General features: G+C 42.9%; 1 protein-coding gene across 1 annotated transcript in view; it reads left to right on the plus strand.

Moving 5' to 3' along the window:
• Positions 1-311: 311 nt before the first annotated feature.
• Positions 312-19228, plus strand: part of LOC144773910 (fidgetin-like) — a 28814-nt gene continuing 9897 nt past the window's right edge. The window contains exon 1 of the mRNA XM_078658977.1: positions 312-446. Coding sequence (XP_078515103.1) covers positions 395-446 — 52 coding nt within the window. The 5' untranslated portion in view covers positions 312-394. The remainder of the gene's footprint in view (positions 447-19228) is intronic.

Below are 19228 nucleotides of genomic sequence, written 5' to 3' on the forward strand. Positions count from 1 at the left end.
GCATTCCTGGGCCCTGCTATGATTACTTACGTGTGTGGTTCGGATCGTGTCCCCTCCCCCAGGCGAAATATTCTCAATCATGAGTGTCGATGAAATCGGAAAATATATTTATTTGTAGTTTTGGGAGGTCCTGTTAATATGGGGGGGTGAGGGGGATTAATACTGAAATACAGAGCAGACCAAAAAAAGTGCTGCGTTATAAAAAAAAGAATACAATGAAAATGCACACATAAGGTTAAAAGAGTAAGAGTTTAGGAAGTGGACTGTTGGGATTTTAATTTTTCCTCGTGGTTGGTTTACAGGTCATCTGGTGGCCGTAGTTCGACAAGAAAAGCTATCCCGGTAAAGAAGGCTTGGCGGTTGCTCTTCGGTTGGATGGCGGCATGCCATTATAATGGCAGGTGTCACACTGGCATCTCAGAGTGAACGCTACGTAAGGTGCCGAGGTAAGCCAGAGCTGACCGTGCATGTGCGACAATGGCGCTTGAGTCGGCTAACGCATGCATTGGGTGTCATGTAGAATGTCTGATGGGGGAGGTGTCATTGAGGCCTAGTGTCTGTCAAGCGCTACCATCAGGTACACAGGTAGGATGCAGCAAGGCCAGGAGTAAGTAAGTAAGTAAGTTTTTTTATTGTTGATTATTTAAAATCTTACAATATTACATATTCAAGAAAAAGGAGTCAATAAAAGCTATATTCATACATAAAACAGTTAAAATATCATTCCCAATTTAAATATTTAAAATCGTTACATCTCCTAATTTCCGTTTAACTATCGTAGGAAATTTTACAAACGTAGCATTTAAAATGATATCATTCGAGTCCAGACACCTTATTAGGGCCTGCCTGCATGTCCTTATGCCTCGTGCATTTAGAGGAGTCTTAAGCAAAGTTTTTCTCTCCTTGGAAAGTTCTGGACAAATACAGAGAAGGTGAAGGATATCCTCCTCATGGGTGTTGCACAATCTACATTCAGTTTGCGTTAACGTTCTTACCCAAGGTGGACGATGACACAGGCCTGGCATTTTGCCAAATCTTGCATTGAGGAGCACCTGTTTGTTTTTTTCCGTCCAGGGAGTCACCAAATATTGTTGGATCTCTTTCTTTTTATAAGCATTTATTACTGTCCAAGCGTGTTTTCTTTTGGTAAGGATAGCTTTATCATTTAGAATAGATAGATAACTTGCAGTTTTGTTAATTATCCTCTTAAATGATGACTTGGTTATATTAGTATCCCATATTGACGTCACCTCAAAATCTTTAATCGCTTTCGTTGGGTACAGCCCTGCCAGAGAGTTCATGTCATTACTTAATTCTTTCCATAAAAGTTGCGATATTTCATTTTGGTATATCGCAAGGCCAGGAGTACGACAGGTGTCGGCATTGGTAGCGCTGAACAGCGGCTTCAATGGGAGATATTTGGCTACATTGTTGTGTAGCATTCCCCTCTGTGTTGTAAGCCAGAGATGAGCACTTAATGTATAGAGATGGAGCACAAAGGAAGCTTAATATAACGGCCTCTGTTTATAGCCACGTAGAGTGTCTGGGAGGAGGAGAGAGTTGGTGACATACAGCCAGATTCATGAAGCAAGAATCGGCTCGCAAAGGGCCAGATTCTGCGAATCTGGCCCTTTGCGAGCGCTTTTTTTGCATTTGGGATTCATCATCCCAAATGCAAAAATCGCTAATTTTAAAATTGCTAAATTGCGAGGAATTGCATTTAAGGAATCTCTATTTGAGATTCCTTATATGCAATTCATGAACCATTTTAGAATTGCGAATTCGCAATTTTTGGCCGCTATTTACCGCGAAGTCTGACTTCGTGGTAAATAGCGAAAACTTAGAAAAATGCACTTTTCTAAGTTGGATGTTACACACACACACATGTCCTTTGGACATGTGTGTGCGCAACACCAGTGTAAATCACCATTTCAGGGGTGCTACAGGGTGTCCTTTGGACACCCTGGCACCCTTGAAATCGCTTCCTTATTTGCGATTCACAAATAGGAAGCAGTAGAAATCGCTATTAATTTTGCGATTTCTACATGCATCCCGTTTTGCGAGTATTTAATAGTGATTCCTTAATAATCGCTATTAAGGACTCGCAAAAGAGGAGCATGATGAATCTGGGGGATAGTGTGCAACCGAATGTCTGGCATTTAGCACCCTGCGGTAGGCCGCAGTGTGATGGAGTACGTATTTTAGTGTACTTTAGTGTACTACAATGGAAGGCATGTGGAGCATCTGAAGCGAGAGAAGTATGACGACGATGCTACATCCTGGACTAGTACCTAGCAGGCACCACCATGATCATCTCTCACCAGGTGTCGCTGAGTTCTCTTTTGGTTCCCAACATAACCACATGTGACACATTGTGAATGACACAGTTGTAAATGGATCATAGTTAGGAAGACTTGTTGAGAGAAAGTTCCCATAATCCAACAGGATAAATCACTCAATGGATAAAGATTCTCTGCCCACTGGCTGGTTTTACTGTTTTCTACACGTAACTGAAAAGTACAGACTGTAGTCGCTGACTGGGTTGGGTGAGATGCTAATCCAGCAGTTTAACCTCCTAAACCCTGATGTCTGGGTGTACTGGGCTATCATTCCCTGCTTTCATTTGTGTCCATTGGTATCAGGAGAAGTCTCCACTAGAAGTTCAGTCTTCAGAAGACAGAGATTCAAGAAGAACTGCTTGGTCAAAGTTCTGCATCTTCTCAACAATGTTCCAGTCTAGAGATAAGATCAGTTGATGAATGCTTGAAATAAGAGTTGAAAGGCATTCGCAAATTAGTGAGGCTGGAAAAAACACTTCTCTATAATATTAATAATTTAAATAGACCACATTAACCAATCAGTACTCCTTTCATCGCATGGTAAAGACTGAAATGCTGAGTTTGCCTCCCAGTGTATTGTGCAAGTGCACTTCATTTGTTGTTTCCCTAAACTGACCAAGTTGTGGGACTTGAGAAATGTCTTGTTATATGCTAAAAATTGGGAGCTGGAGTGCCTAGAAACTTTTAGAGATTTGTGTGAGCTATTTCAGAATAGTTGTTCGTTCAGTTGTTTGCCATGAAGCAAAGCTCTTGAAGGCCCGATTGAGAGTGTGGACTCAGGAGTACACAGAGGGTTCATTTGGAAGTTATCTAAAAAAAAATATATCTATAGGGTTGGAGAAGGAAGCTGAGTTTGACTTAATAGTGCAGCTGGTTAAACAGTTAACTCCAAGTATCTCCTTTCTGTCAAATGCCTCCATTCCTAGTGGGCCGTTTAAGCCCTATATGTACAGTGGTCCCTGTTAGCACATATATTTGAATTATGAGTTTCGGTGCTGTTAGCGCACCAATCTGTCCCCCTTTTTTTACTCCTGCTTTTTTGACATGGAACAACCCTCAACAATGTGCTTTGTAGCTTTGATACTGTGTCCATGACACGTTGGTTCTCTTAGTGGCATGGTAGCTTTTATCAGTAATTTGTTTTGTGACCTGATGGAACCATCCCCTTGGTGCACTGATGAGTGGGTGTCAGGGTGTTCATGAGCTAGCCAAACCCCTTACTCACAGGCGCCGACAGGTCTGATTTGAGATTGAGGATGGTCAGATCTTGCGATCACTTAACACATGTATTGTGAGAATAGACATTAAGATGTGGGTAAGGGAATCGGGTCTACTACATTTTACACTGAAGACTGTTGGCTCTTGGTTTCGGGTCAGAGGCACGACTACACAAATAAGTGCTTGAGGCACCCTGAACCTTTTTGTCATGTAAAATACTAACTGGGGTACAATAATACCTTTTTGACACATGTATTTACATCTCTACTGTCTTTGAGAATGCAGAATTGAGCGACATACCCTTTTACTGCTAGGTGTTTCATGCATCTCTATGAAGAATAGAACGTGTATATTTATGTGTGTGTATATATATATATTGCTCTGGTGAGCAAGGCGACAGGATCGCCGAAACGCGTCGGATCGCGGCACCTTTGACACTGCATTGATTTAAAAATAAAAGAAACTTTGCTGCACAGTTTACCGGATTGGTGTCCGTTTCTCTTCCTGGGAGTGCTGTTTGCGCGGTGCATCTAGGGAGCGTTAAGCGTATATATATATATATATATATATATATATATATATATACACATCCACAAAGTTTCATTCACATATTTTGCAGCACAAATAAACGAAATCCAGGCCACAATCCTTTTTGAGAGCGTACTTTTATTTCAGCAGCAACCTCCCCTACGCGTTTCGGAGCCCAAGTCTCCTTGTTCACGGGTGCGGGTATGAGGTTCGATAAAGTTTTAAATAAACCACATGTGACACACCACCATGAATGAAAATAAACAACAGACTCCACAGGTGCTAAGGAGAATATATATATATATATATATATATATACACACACACACACACACACACACACACACACACATGCACACATACATACATACATAAAGGGTAAATTCGAAGAAAGATTGATCTTTTGCCAGACACTGTAAAATGTTATGCTGTTTAACCCAAAGGTGTGTCCATATATGGGTCATTATTGCAATAGGATTTGGAGAGAGCACCCATCATTTCATGTGGGTGCTCGTCAGGTCAGGCACAATAATTTGGAATTTGCACAACATTTGTATCCTTTGTATCCCTAAAAATGTCCAGGTGTCTACGAATTTGTTGAAAAGCTCGCTCGCGTTTTCCACTTGAACAGACGGTGGCAATGCTGGACATGTTGTGTTCCTTTAGGTCTCACTGTCTCTCCAGCATGGAGGCATGCAGCCTACAATGAACTGCCATCGAAGCAACAGGCCATTTTTAAGTGCATTCCAAATTTCAGTCATTTGTTCAACCAGAATACAATACTTACCCACAGCCTTGCAGCGATCTAGGTAGTGTATATCCTGTTTCATCAGGAGTGGGTTTTCTCTGTGCCGGTGCGTAGTGTTGTGTACAGCTGGAGGTCTTCTCTATTGCTGTGCAAAATCCACATCATTCGCTTTTGCGCAATTGTGAGAAATCCCACAAAAATTACGAGAAATTTAAAGCCGATATTCAGTGCTTTATTTTAGTATGAAATCAAAGCTGAACCCAAGAAAACATTTTGGCTGAAAAAAGTTACAAAAATGTCTGTGCCACGAACGAGAGTTGCTGTAGTTGTAGTCGTTCATGTTGTTTTCGTGATCCCACGCTACGTGGAGTAATTTAAGGAATTTCACTTAAAAAGCGTAATGTGAAATTATGCGAGTGATTACATGAAGTTTAGTAAGTGATTACGCTGGCGTAATAGAAATTTCACCCAGATCTAGCTAGTTCCCTTTGTTTGATGTCGTGGCTAAAGCCCCAAGGGATGCTATGTTGGCGCCTGCATAGGGGGTTCTGGAGCATGTTGTGTTACATTGGGGTCTACTGGAAGGAGCCACACCTTGTTTCTTATGGGGCTTATCATGCCTTTTTTTTCCATACCCTAATTGGCCCTTAAATCATTTCAGTGAACTTCGTTTGGAAATGAGGGGTCACTTATAACATGTTAGTTTCTGGATGGAAAAGCATTTTGGATTCCCCGACCCCCCCCCCCCACCTGATTTTCCCCTACAAATGTGAAATACCTAATATGAGGTTCACACAATCACAAGTCCGAAGAAAAATCTATCTAGAGAGAGAGCAGTCAATAAAGCCACAGTCCTTATTATTTGTGAGCCACGCCTCCCTTCAACCCAAGCCTTCCAGCTCCCTTATCCCTTCGAGGAGCGATACATATCTTTAAGCTGGGCGTTGCTTTCCTGTGTGGCAAGCCCCTCTGGTTAGAGGATGTATTTCTAGTTGTCCTGCTGAGGCTGATTGGACTAAAACAGATTCACCCCCTTCCATTACATGTACACAGCATCTATTCTTGGGGTGAAAGACTGAGTTTAGTGTAAACCTCAACAACAAATGTGTTATTGAACTGGAAGCCCCGATTCCAGTGCTTAATTCGTAAAAAATAAGTGCCAGGGATCTGGAGGCCACTGCAGCTTGCACCACCTATTGACCCTCCCAGCTCAGCCAATGGCAGTACCAACACAACTACTAACCATCACACTCCTTCAAGTGGGACAATTCAGCCAATAGTCATTTATAATGTATATTGATTTAATAAACAACTGTTGTTGTGCCATCTTTAAATTAGACAGACAGCGCCACCATGTGGCAGACTGTTACAAGTCCCAGTGTTGACAATTCAGTGTCAGTGCTGAGCACCGGAAACCACTGGCTCAAATTAAGCGTTGCCCGCCTCTGAACCGGAAGTGCTTGGATGCATAACAGTAGAGGGTCAAGCTTTGTGAAGAAGAGAACATCATGCTCTTGTGCTCTCGGCTGCCTGAGAGGGTGAAAATTCATAGCATGGAATAAGTAAAGGAAAGCATATATATATATATACACAATAGAATAAAGTCATACTGACAATATAAGCGAAAAGCAAAGTAACATGAAACAACCGAATTTGACCTGCAAAAGAGTTTACCATGTAGGTGCACATTTGGTTTATCAAGTGGAAAATCAAATAACCAGCTGCTTTAGTAAGTTCTGAAATTAGCAGAAAAGGGCCCAGAGCTGTAGCTAAATTTGGTCTTCCCATGAGAGCACGCACATTCATTACACGTCCACGCTCAGATGTTTTCTCAATGTGTTGCTTCTTTCGTAGCCTTCTCCTGTGATAACATACAATGCAATCGCTAATTATTTTTCCATGTGCTCAGCTTTTTTGCTTTATTTAAGTCATACAATTATCCATACACGGGGTAGACCCGGCAACCCTCAGATTCTGGGCTTAAGTTGTGTATATATCATGTGATGATTCTGTTGAGCAATACTTCTGTACAGTGAATTATTACTGGATAAGAGGCTAAGGATAATCCTATTTGTGCCCAAATAACGGGAAAAGGGAAAAGAGGACACAAATTTTCAAGTAGAGAATACATTTTTATGCATAAACAGAACATGTCAATGAATCACATAAGAGTGTTCCTAGAGGGGGGACCTCTGATCGTGCAGTGTTCGTGAAGGTGATGTGCTATATTACAAACAAATATTGAATGACAAACACACACGAGCTTACTGATAAATTTTTGAAACTAAATGTTCATTGGCAAACAGTTAACTCAATGTTATGTCCATTTGTAATCTCGCTCAATCAAGCATTTGATCAAGTAGGCATCAACATTTCGACCTGTTTGGTCCTTAATCGTGGTTGGTCTTCATCAGGACAGATACATGGGATACACCCTAAGTAATAAAAAGAAAAATGTGTTTTGTGGTGTAGCTAACAGTACTGGACATAGGCAATTAATATATGCTATGCAAAGATCTTACCTCACCAGACATGTGAGCGTTGCATCATTAGGTAAAAACCCTTTATTCAGATTAGGACCCAAAGAAATGATGTCCTGAAAGACATATATAGAGGCAAGAGTTAAAGAACTAATTATGCACGACAAGTCTGTATTGACCATACGAAATGGGAGTTACTTGCTAACCGCTATGTAAGTACCCAGTCTAGAGACCTCCATGATACTCTGCGGTTATAAGAAAACTTAAAAACAAATTATATCAAGCACGGCTGCCATTGCTGCCTGCGTGCCAAGTAGAAGTTATGTAAATGTCCAAAGGCGGCATAAAAGGACACAAGTTTGCATGTAATAGGAAATTCTCTGACAATAGAATCCCAGGAGCCCTCACCATGGGACAGATACATCCACAAGATGTTCATTTGGTGTCCTAGCTTGACAGTATGGTTGTAAAATATTAACTAGGATAATTTTGTAAAAGCCCCAAAGCACGTACAATCTTAACAAGTAGGCCTGAATACATTTCTAAACAAGTAGGGCTGTATAAATCACATCCTTTCAGTCAACTGATATGAAGACCCAAAGTAAAGCTAACTATTAATCGGTGCCTATAACTGGTCATGGGGGAACATCAAATAACCAGCTGCTCTGGTGAGTTCTGAATGTAACAAAATAGCGCCCAGAGATGGTCATCTCGCGAGAGCACGTACATGCAGTACACATCCACTCTCAGGTGTTTTTTCAGGGTGTTGCTTTAGGCTTCGCCTGTGGTTGGTCTCGCGACATGCAGTGCCTGATTCTTTTCCACGTGCTCAGTTGCGTTGCTTTACGTTCAGTCGTGGCTCGTGGGCGGCCCTGCTCCTTCCTTCGTGTCAGTTCTTTACCTAGGCTGGCCTGCCCCGTTGCTTTTCTTGTAGTCGTACGGCTGTCGTATCCCTCTCCCCGTGTGTTGCTGATTTGTCTCGCAGTCTGGAGTAAGGCGACTCCTCATCCCAACATATTGCTTTACTCTTCTCCTTGTCTCGTCATTGTCCTGCTCTTATCGCAGTACATTTCTTTTCTTGTATTCCTGGCATGCTGTTATCCCAATGCGTTGCTTTATTTGTCTTTTCGTCCCGTCTTTATCTCGGTGGTCTGTTGTCCTTGTAGTCCTATCCATTGTCTGTCCTGCTCTAAATTCCCCGAATTGGTTTCCTTGTATTTTTGAACTCTTGCTGTCCTGCCCTCATTCTCGATGCATTGCTTTATGTGGCCCTTCCCCGTCCTTGTCATGTGCTCGAGTCTGTTTGCCCTCTTCCTGCTTCAGTGCTTTGCTTTTCTGTCATCTTGTCGTGTGGCTGCCATGTTCCAGTGAAGCCCCATGTGTCTTCTGCACGAGGGGGAAACACGTGGGATCCCCTTAGCATCCTGCAAACAGGAGTCTTTGTGGCCAAGTTTACAGTGTTTAACTTTTGTTTATTGCTTGGGCCCTCTCTCTCTATGTTCTCACTTACATCACTGTAATCTAAACATTCCTAGTTCCTTCCATCTTGGCCATAAAAAAGACACTCCCGCCAAGGTCTCTCGTGAGCTGTCAATCAGCGTTACCTGAGGCTTGAACCGCACTTGATGACGCACCATGAAGAGGAATGTGCAAAAGCCAGAGGCAGTCTTCCCTATTTCCATGTATTAAAAAATGTTTTTGCATTTTTTAGAATGTTAACGACTTTAAACAAGGCTGTACAACTTTGGAGCAGCTTACCTCATCATTCCCGGTACATAAAAGTATTTTATGTAGATGTTTAGGATAGACAAGTAAAACAAATGGTATGTTATGTTATGTTTAAATCTCTTCTAGGGCGCACGGCTACCCCAAACGACATCATTGTAGACAAATGTCACTTATTTACCTCATCGGTGGTTATCTTAGAAATCTGACTTCAGGCATGAAGCACAGCTTCCCAAAGGGACTGAATGTTATGATCCGAGACAGTCAGTACCCATATCTTTTTTTTGGGGGGGGGGTAGTTTTATATAGCGCAAACTAGACGTAAAGCACTATATAAAACTAAAAAAAAAAGAAAGGCGAACTGACTGCCTCTGATCATAACATTCAGTCCCTTTGGGAAGCTGTGCTAAAGGCCTAAAGTCAGATTACAGATCAGTACAGCGCTTTACATGACCACCAGTTGCGTTACAGACGGACACATTCATTAGGTCGAGCCGAGTCGAGTTTGGCTGCTCTGTGAGGCACGCTGTATTCAGGTATGGACTTGAAGCGCCGTCCACTTTCTGCCCATACTTTTCATTGATTTGTGTCATTGTGCTTTGTAAACTGTGGCTTTTCATTGGTCAATAGGCTTAGTAGTCCTTTCTTAGTACCGCCTTGTCTCACCATGTAACCTCCCATAAGGACTGACCCTCTTACATGTGTTGGTACTCGGTAGGCTTTAATTACAGCCTCGAGCACTATTTCGTTAAATATTTTTCACCTGCCTGCTGTTGGAGGCAAGACAAGCACTCTGTCCTAAAGCTTTATTTTTTTTAAATAACACAGCACGCTACAGTGGCAGCCGCACCTTTGGTTTGTCTCACCAGACGCGGGCGCATGTTTTTTCCTATTTATTCACTTTTTTATTTACAAGCTCCCCATGCCTCACTTTCACGTTAATGGAGGCCATGCCCCTTTCTTTAGATAAGCTGCGTCCAAATAAAGTTGCGCAGCCGCTATTCAAGTGAAACCACAGCTTGGGGCGCGTTTGCTAAAAACAGATTTGTTTGTCAACTTAACAAACAAATGTTTTTTATTTGTAAAAGCGCCCCATAATGTGCTTTCACATTAATGGCATCCAGGCACCTTTCTTCAAACACAGCTCGTCTGAAGAAAGGAGCGCGGCGGCCATTAACGTGAAAGCGCGGCATGGGACGCTTTTACAAAAAAATTATTGAAATGCAATAGGTCACGCATTTGCCAGACTTTAAGCTGTTATCATTTACAGTGCCAATAGCTCAAACTCTCGTACATGCGAGACCAATTGGACTGCAATTGCTTATTTTTTGTTAGGCACTGGGAAATTAAGGGATTTGACCAGAATCACAGGATGTTGAGTGTCACTGCCCAGACTCGAACCCGGTTCCTCAGCTTCGAGGTTGACCGCCCCAGCTGGTAGGCCACATTCTCTCCCCTTCTAAAAACTGAGAGTAGCTTGAATCCGTTGATCACGCTGTGGGTGCTGCCCAAGTAAATTTAGTCTTTCCTTACTTTCAGAGGGGATCAATCTGGTAGTAGGGTTTGATAAATGAGTGGAAAACGGAGTTGTAGTTTGAGGTCTGTGTCTCCTAAGCCAAGGCCCGCCAGGATGATATTGGATGCAAAAGGCTTCAGGACACTGGAGTCTGTAAACCTTCCTGTGTTCACCACACTTATTGTAGCCTCATGGCTTCTGTTTCTTTGGAGTGTAATATTTGCTTGTCATAGTTTGAGGTAGTTGACGCCTGATGTGGAAAGCAAAATCACCAAATCTCCATCATCACTCCTCACAGAATATGCTACTGAATGGTGGAGTCCTGTAACTCACTCAGCTGGACACAAAACATACACACAGCAAAAAAAAAAAAATAGGCATTGCAAAGTCAATAGGCATCTAGACAAGTCTGCATTATTTTCTTTCTTTTATTCATTTCTTTTTGCAATCACATGGAATGGGCTTTAAGGTGTTACAATGTCTTTAAATGATGGAAAGGCGGCGTGCTATTGTATGCAAAAAATAAATAAAATAATCACCCTTTGAAAAATATAATAAACTAGCATTAGCAAAGCCAATAGGTTGCACATTGTGGACCTATTGGCTGTGCAAATGCCTTTTGCTGATGCTGTGCAAGTATCAAGGGAAAAAGCAAAATGGTTTTTGCTGGTTCTGGGCAGCATTGGCAAATAAATAAATAAGCATTGGCATAGCCAATAGGTCTCGCCTTTGGGACCTTATAAGTATTTAGTTATGCAGCACAATATCCTTGGTGCAACAATATCAACTGTTGCATGGCTAAACACTTAAAAGGTCCCAAAGGCGAGACCTATTGGCTATGTCAATGCTTGTTATTGTCTCTGGGTTCTCCTGTCCTCAATTTGATTAGTAAATCAGACAGTAACCCGATTGAGAGGAGTTACAGCTGACCAACGTGTTAATAACTGACAAGAGCTACTTATACCATTAAATGAAATACAAGAGCAGCAAGGTCAATAAACAACTGAAAACTGCACTGCCTATAGGATGTATAACAGAGCAGCATAGAGGCCAGTTCACTCTTAGATTGAGGTAAATACAAAAATATACATATTTACAATGTTTGGTCACCTCAAGTTAATATTTAACCACTTTGGTTTTCAAGAGATGGGTGTTTTCAGTTGTTAAAAAATCTCTTAGTGTTGGACTGGCTGTGATGTTTAGTAGGAAAGCATTCTAGTGTATGGGTCTCAGAAGGGAGAAGGATCAGAATATGGACAGTGTAGTGTGCAGGGTGGTTTTAGTGAGACAAGGAGGTGTTGACTGACTGATCTTAAGTTGCATGAGGCAATATATCGGAATAGGGCATTACAGTGGTAATTTGGAGCTGACGTAAGATTAGCTTTCAAGGCTAGCATTAAGAGCTGTCCAAAGGCCCTGTTTTAAGCGTAAAGCCAGCAAAATTGATGTAAATAGTGTGAAGTGAGGGTATTTCTGGGGAGTTTGAATACTATCCTCATGACAAATGTTAAGACTTTGTTGCGGGAGCTCAAGGCATGATGAGGAAGGTCCACTAAAACCTTTGTAGTTATACGTTTGTTAATAGGCCATGAGCTAATCATTGCTTTGCCTTAAAGAGGTAATATGAGGTTGGATCATGTCTATATTTAGGATTTGATATCTTGTTGCAGTATTGTGAGTGGTGATAAAATTCCAGCCACGTGGAGGGGTTTTAGATTATGTAGGTGTACAGTAGATGTAGCAAAACTGAGTGTGCCGGGCAGGAACCAGGTAGAGTAGGTAGCAGAACTAGTCCTGGAGAAGGGAAACTATTGGACCTTCATCTTAAATCATTTCAAATGAATAGCAGCAAGCTAATCTGCTTTAGGGGACTTCTGAAAGCATGAGAAAGTTGGGAAAGAGAAGTATTTTGGGGTGCAACCTATGTGTACGTGGTAGTAAAATCCAAAATAGGGGATGATGTGGAGGTTATGTGGAGATTATATGCCAATAGCTGAGAGTAGAGTTAAAATAGGTGGAAAAAAAGAAGCAGCAAAGAAAGATCTAGAAAAAAGGCAAGCATTAGTAGATAGAAACTGACACTTCAAGGTGTAGACAGTGTTGAACAGTAAACCTCATATTTATCTAGACCTGTCAATGAATCCCCGCACTTGAAAAGACATTATGCTATAGATTCTAAATTTAGGACCTAAAATTGATGTAATCACAAGAAATCACGCAAGCTCACATAAAATGTCTAAAAGGTAGGCTTTGCCGAAGAGTGTAGGCCTGCACCGTAGTGCTTGGTGCTACATTCTAATGTCACGCACTTCCAAGCACAACTGTATTCTGAAATGTCAATAACATAATGGAAAAATATTTATATTAAGTATAATGCTGCTGAGGAGGAATAGGTCTTTAGTCGGCGAGTGCTATGGAGAGATTTTTGGCAAAGAACACAACATCAGGAATTAGCAAAGTTGGTGCGTGCGTTAACTTGCTCTAGCAGCACACCAACCTGTCTCTGTTCTTTACAACTTCAAAATCAGTAGTATTAACTGAAAGCCCAGCAGCACGAATGAAAATAAAGCAGGCTTCACGCGCCAGGCTCCGGTGCCATTGTCCTGATAGGTGGGCGCCATAGACACATTTAGGAAGAAAATTCCTGGGCTGTGAAGCCAAATCAAGCATATGGTCAGAATTAAATGTGCATGCTCTCGCACGGAATGCAGAGCAGAAACGGGATCTCATTGTACTTTTCGGTATTAAATATGTTTTCTCTGTCAGAAGCTTTAAGAAGAAACAAGCGCGAGAGCCTCGCGCTGAAAGTTAAAAAAAAAACGTGCAGGCATCAGCGGGAGAGAGAGGTGGAGAGGTGCACCCGCAAGCGGTGCGTGCGCGTGCTTGGAAGGACAGTCGGCTCATTTTCAAGCACTGCGTTCGTGGCGCTCCTCTGCTTGCTCCCGCAAGGTGGATGCCGCCACAAGCACGAGTGTGTGCTTGAAAATGACCTGAGCGAAGTCTAAAGGTCCTCCTAAGCAGCGCAACCACGCTACGTAGGCGAGACCTAAAAAGGAAAAAGAAGACACAGCGACGCCCCCACTATTGGCTGCCATGTAATTTCACTAGAGCTCACTTGCATTACCAAGTTTGTGTGCACGCAAGTCGAATGATGCAAGTTGCATATTGAAGATAAAGCAGGCCATTGCATATTGACTGTGGCATTGTTCAGTCACGTGCTATGCACTTACGAGGGCAGCAATGTTGCAATGGACTCGGTGCTTAATTTGAACCAGTGGTTTCTGGTGCTGGGCACTAACACTTAATTGACAACACCTGCACTTATGACAGCTGCCACATGGTAGCGCTGTTTGTCATTTAGAGATGCCAACAGATATTTATTAATTCAATATACATTGCCACCCAAGACATTCCAATAGCTATATTCTATATTGCTATAGTCTGAATTGTCAAACTTGTAGCAGTGTGATGATTCATAGTTGTGGTTGGTACTGTCACTGGCAGCGCCGGAAGTAGCAACAGGTGGTGCAAGTTGCCGTAGCTTCGTGGCAAGGGCCCTAGCAAACAAATTAAGAACAGGTCATGGTAAGCACACTGTATTAGGGACAGGAAGTGAGCTCTTATGGAGTGGGTGGAAGGGTTAAATTTGGACGGAGTAAAGACATGTTTGTCACAAGAAGAGAGGCAATGGATGAAGAGGGAAACTCGGGAGGTTACCTCGCTGTCATTTTTAGAAGGATACACATCATCACCTCTTGATACACAGACTCTAGCTTCAACCGCATGTGCTAGTCAGTTCCGGGATGCGTAATAGTGCAGGTCTACATCCACCCCAGTTTTCTAGCATTGTAGAGTGAATGTTGAGACCACAAATTCATTCATACATTTATTTTTGCTATAGAAAGGTAGGGCATGTTAAAAGAAGCTGGAATCACATGCACGGATCCAGGCAAAGCATGGGCCAAGGGGAAAGTCCTACTACTTACGACAACACCGGGTAAAGACCAAGGTGAAAGTGCCACTCCACCCTTACCCACATACTCTCAACGCACAGCACTTCTCCAGCAAGGAAGGAACCGTGGACAAATCCAGCACTCTCAACCTCCATTCTCCGTCCACCCCTTCTCCAGTTCTCTTCTTTGAGAGAGGCCTCTACATTTTACCTCGCAAAGCCCTTTGCAGAGAAGAAATATAACTATGGTTCGGTCACTCCTCACCTACCTTGTGCGCGTCATGCAGCCAATAACTGGGCCACGTGGACACAGAATGCCAACACTTGGGTATATCACCCGCCTTCACACCGGTGTGCACCCCTATAGCTAGGGCTTGGGCGCAGGGACAGTTCTGGGATGTTGGGGGGGGGGGCCCAAGCAGAAAGGGAGTGTGCGGGGCTCCTCTAATTTGCATACAACGTGACACATTGAGGGCTGTTAGCATCTCAGTAGATGGCCTTGCAACTGAAGCTGCTTCGTGCAGACCCCTCCTGGTTTGCAGCCCCTCCCTTTCCGCCAGCTACAAGCCACTTACTTACCGCTCATAAAGGGCTGAAGGTGTGAGAGTTGCTGATCACCCGAAAGGGTTAATACTGGGGGGCTGGTGGGGGCAAACCTGCAAATGGCATAAAACGGTGTCTATGTGTGGGCATCCGGGCAAGAGGGCGAATGGTCTAATTTCAAGACAAACCTGCAGGTGGTGCCTCCTTGAACAGTGACCATAGGAGGGGCCCCCCTCCAATGGGCCTCGCCACACCATAGCAGCGAGACCCAGGGGAGGGGGCCCCACCACGTGTGTCCAATTGCAACGAGACACCTTTCTTTCAGTTGGAAAGAAGAGAACCAGCGTGCCTGTGCCGCCGTGGCCTGGCTGTGTCGCACTGGTGCGGGGCCCCAAGTTGGTAGGCTAAGACCAGGGCCCTGGGCTGCTACCCACACTGCCCATACCAACCGCTGACCCTGCTTGGGCGATTACCTAAATCCAATTTATTTTAATCTCCCAGAGCAGATTCTCACCTTTCCCAGGTCCCTGTTTGAGTAGCTCATTCATTTCAAATGTTTTGAGTTGAATTCTGGGTCATGTCACCCTCTTTATCCCATTACAAAATCAAGGCTGCATGTCCTAGAAAGTAAACCTGTGGTGTACGAGCTACTCGCATGTGAACATGGGCAACTTGAGTGCTGGCTTGGTGAGCCTGCACAAGCTCAGTAGAAGGCATCAAGACATATCCCCCAATCACTTTGCTGCCCTATTCTTCCCCTTTTTACCTTGTTTTACATCACAGTGAACTATTTCCAATGTTCTGCATTTTCCAAACATGCCCCAAATGACAATTACTGATAACTCTCATTTATACACCTTTACTGAACTTACTTACCGCTGGAAAGTCCACGACCTTCCTTTTATACAGCAGTAGTCACATTTTCATTTGCAGTTAGGATTTGTACATTACATTCATAAACTAAACTTTTTCTCTACTTGCAACCAAAGGAAGTCACATCAGTGGATTGCGGCGTAAAGTGGCAGAGGGTGTGGTGCGTTCCACCAAATGTTGATTCTGCGCATTCTGCAAAATAGCATCATCTGGCCTTGAAAATTGTCCGCAGAGATATGACATGATGCCTGCAATTCCGCGCCACGTCCTGCACTTATTCGGCACTACCCTGCACACACACGTGCTGCATTCTAGTTTTCAGATGTGTGGGTTGTAATCGTAATTTGTCTGATGATTAAAAATCAACACAAAACAGCACTTTACAGTACATACAAAAACATTTTAAATATTTATGCACATTCAAAATATACCCGAACAAATTCATATAACCATGGAGATTCATTAAAATTACATTACTTGTGACAGATACATGCGAATATTAATTTAAAAATTGTGAGTAAAAGAGTCAGTCAGTGAATTAAAATTGAACACAAATCAAAATACCACATGAAACTTCAACGTGCCATGTGCTTGAAAACAAGTAACCAACTATTGTCCAATCTTAGAAAAAACCCTCAAAAAAGGACATAAGGAAAAAAAAAGCTAGGTTACAGGTTACAACCATTTCCCCGGAAATTGTTAGAAACTTAATTGTCTGACTAATGAATGAAATAGAAGCACCATATCAACATAAAATGAGGGTTAGAGTACTGTTCAAAATGTATCCCTCATACATGCCGGAAAATAAGTAGTACTAGGGCTGCATTTGCGGAGTCTGATAAGAATTAATCACTGACCAGTCATGTTTTTTTGCCACTAAGCCCTCTTTATCGGCAATAAAATAAATCGTTTTTATCTTTTTATTTACCAATTGTTTAAAATTAGATTTATTCATTTCTGGAACTCAAACTCTGGAAGCATGTTAAGATGTAAGATCTCCAAGCACCAGCATATTCAGAGTGATTTATTTCATGCCAGTAGTTATATGCTATGGAGCCACGATCAGATAAAACCAAGAGTGTATGCATTACAAAAATGACCCTTGCCCCACCAAGGACTCTCTTAGGAGACCAAACCCCAAACATATTATGGCTTGGCCAATTGACCTAGGAATTCCAAAGACCGACTTACAAGCCTTAATTAATAATAAATCCCTGGCGATGGGCGAGCCATAGGCAATATTTGTCTGGAACTTGGCTCTCATGACTTTAAAAAGGTTTGAAGAATTGGCATCTCAGTGAGTTAGGTAGTAATTTGAATGTGTGGGTGTTGCTTTTTTGCACGTGCCTGCTACTGACTGGATGAACTGCTTGGAACCTTGTGTTCTAGGGAATTCAGTAGGCTTCGCGCCCCCTTCTGACTTTCTGTTCATTTCACTTTGTTTGCTTTTTCAATTTACAACTCCATGATTTTTCTCTCGCTGCCATATATTTCTCAGAATCCCCCACCACCTAAAGAGCGGCAACATAAAAGGAAACCAATGTAGGGCTCTGCTATCCACGAGCCCAGGCTTCCATTTCCTGGCCAGTGGATGTAAAACCTAGGAAGGGACACTGCGGGTGTAGGCAGGAAGTACTTAAGAGGCCCTTTTAAAAATATTAATCTTGTGCTGAAAAGTGTCCACAGCCTCTCTCTGGAAAAGTAAACAGTGCCCAAGTCTCAGAAAAAGTAACTAGTAAATAGCTGATAGAACTACTAGAGTAACAAGTGCCAGGCCTTTCACCTGCCCAGACATTAGCACTGACACAAAAAGCCCTAGCAAATGTAATCATGCACACTAGTTGTCCCTCTCTGTTCCCCCCCTCTCTCTGCCACTCTCCCTTTCTCTCTCCTTCCCCCTCCCTGTCTCTCCTTCCCTCTCTTTTTCTCTCCTTCCCTCTCTTTTTTTCTCCTCTCCTACTTTCTGTTCCTCTCTCCCTACCTCTTTCCCAGGGCTGACCCAGCAACCTATCAACAATAAGGAGACCCATTTTTAAAGGTCACCCAATATTCTTTTCAACATGTGCCCTCCTAGCTGTCCGTCTCACCTGTGGGCGTGGCTATTGCAGTGTGTGATGGCTGCCGATTTGGAGAGAATATCCCATTACAGTGAAGAGGTTTCGCCTAAAGATGACACGGCCTTCCTTAGGTATATGTCATTCATATGCATTAGACAGACCCCCCAGGATATAGCGGCTTTTGTAAAATTCGCGGCATTTTTACAAAAGTGCCGATTTCGCGGCAAACCGCGAAATCCTGGAGGGTCTGATTAGAGGTGTTTAATATCAAAGTCCATTCCTTTGTTTTTGCAAGATCACTGGCCATTTTGCTTTCTCCCTTGTCAGCGAAGACCAGCACTGCTGCCCTCTTTCAACCTTTAGTGCCACCCTCTTTTTAGGTCTTGCATACGCAGCGCGCATGCGCTGGTTAGGAGGGCCTTTAGCCGGCGCTCTGCTAATTTTCAAGCACGAGTGCAGTGCTTGAAAATGAGCAGACTGCTTTCCCAAGCGCGCGCCACTCGCGAGCTCACCTCGTCAACTGAATTGCGCGCTGTTTATAGCTCGTTCGCTTTCACTTTCTCCCTGCTGCTCTGACTGAGACCTCTTCTCACTGCCTGTAGTGCGCTACTCAAAAATAACTTGTAAGATGACACTGTAGTCTCTCAATTCAACTGCAGTTTGTGTACGCAGTCTGCTTCCTAACGTTTTTTTATTTGTTCACATGTAAGCCAATAACTATTTTCTTTTTCACACTTTGTTGCATTGTGCTCTTATCAATGCTGCTTTTATTTCTTCTATGTTTCAGGTGCAGGTATTATTAATGTCATTCAGTTTTTGTATGCCTGGTCCAATTCTTTTTGTTGTCATGCTCTACACTTGGTGCAAGTAGTACTGGGGATTTTGCACTCTTAGTTATACCATGACCATACCAGCAGCTGTGCTTCAAGATGGGCTCGTCCATTCTGAGTGCCATCCACGAGTAGTCACAGACTGGCAGTGTTACCCTATTTTGGTCACATCATTTGGTTAAACCTGCTGTAGCCAACAGAGCTGCTGTTGTCCCATTTCTTTGCATCAGATTTTAGATAGTACTTCGGTTTTGGTGTCTACACCCTGTACAAGCATTACTTTTCCTTGCTCTGGCCGAGGGGGTACTGCTCTGTCTCCTCCTAGCTCTGTGCCCTTGATAAATGCTGGTCTATCTCTAACTAGCTGTGTCTCTCCAAGTAATTCTTTACTCTATCTTTCTGGCTGGGCCTCCCTAAAG

This window comes from Lissotriton helveticus, chromosome 1_1 (genome assembly GCF_964261635.1).
Source record: "Lissotriton helveticus chromosome 1_1, aLisHel1.1, whole genome shotgun sequence".
Classification (NCBI taxonomy): Eukaryota; Metazoa; Chordata; class Amphibia; order Caudata; family Salamandridae; genus Lissotriton; species Lissotriton helveticus.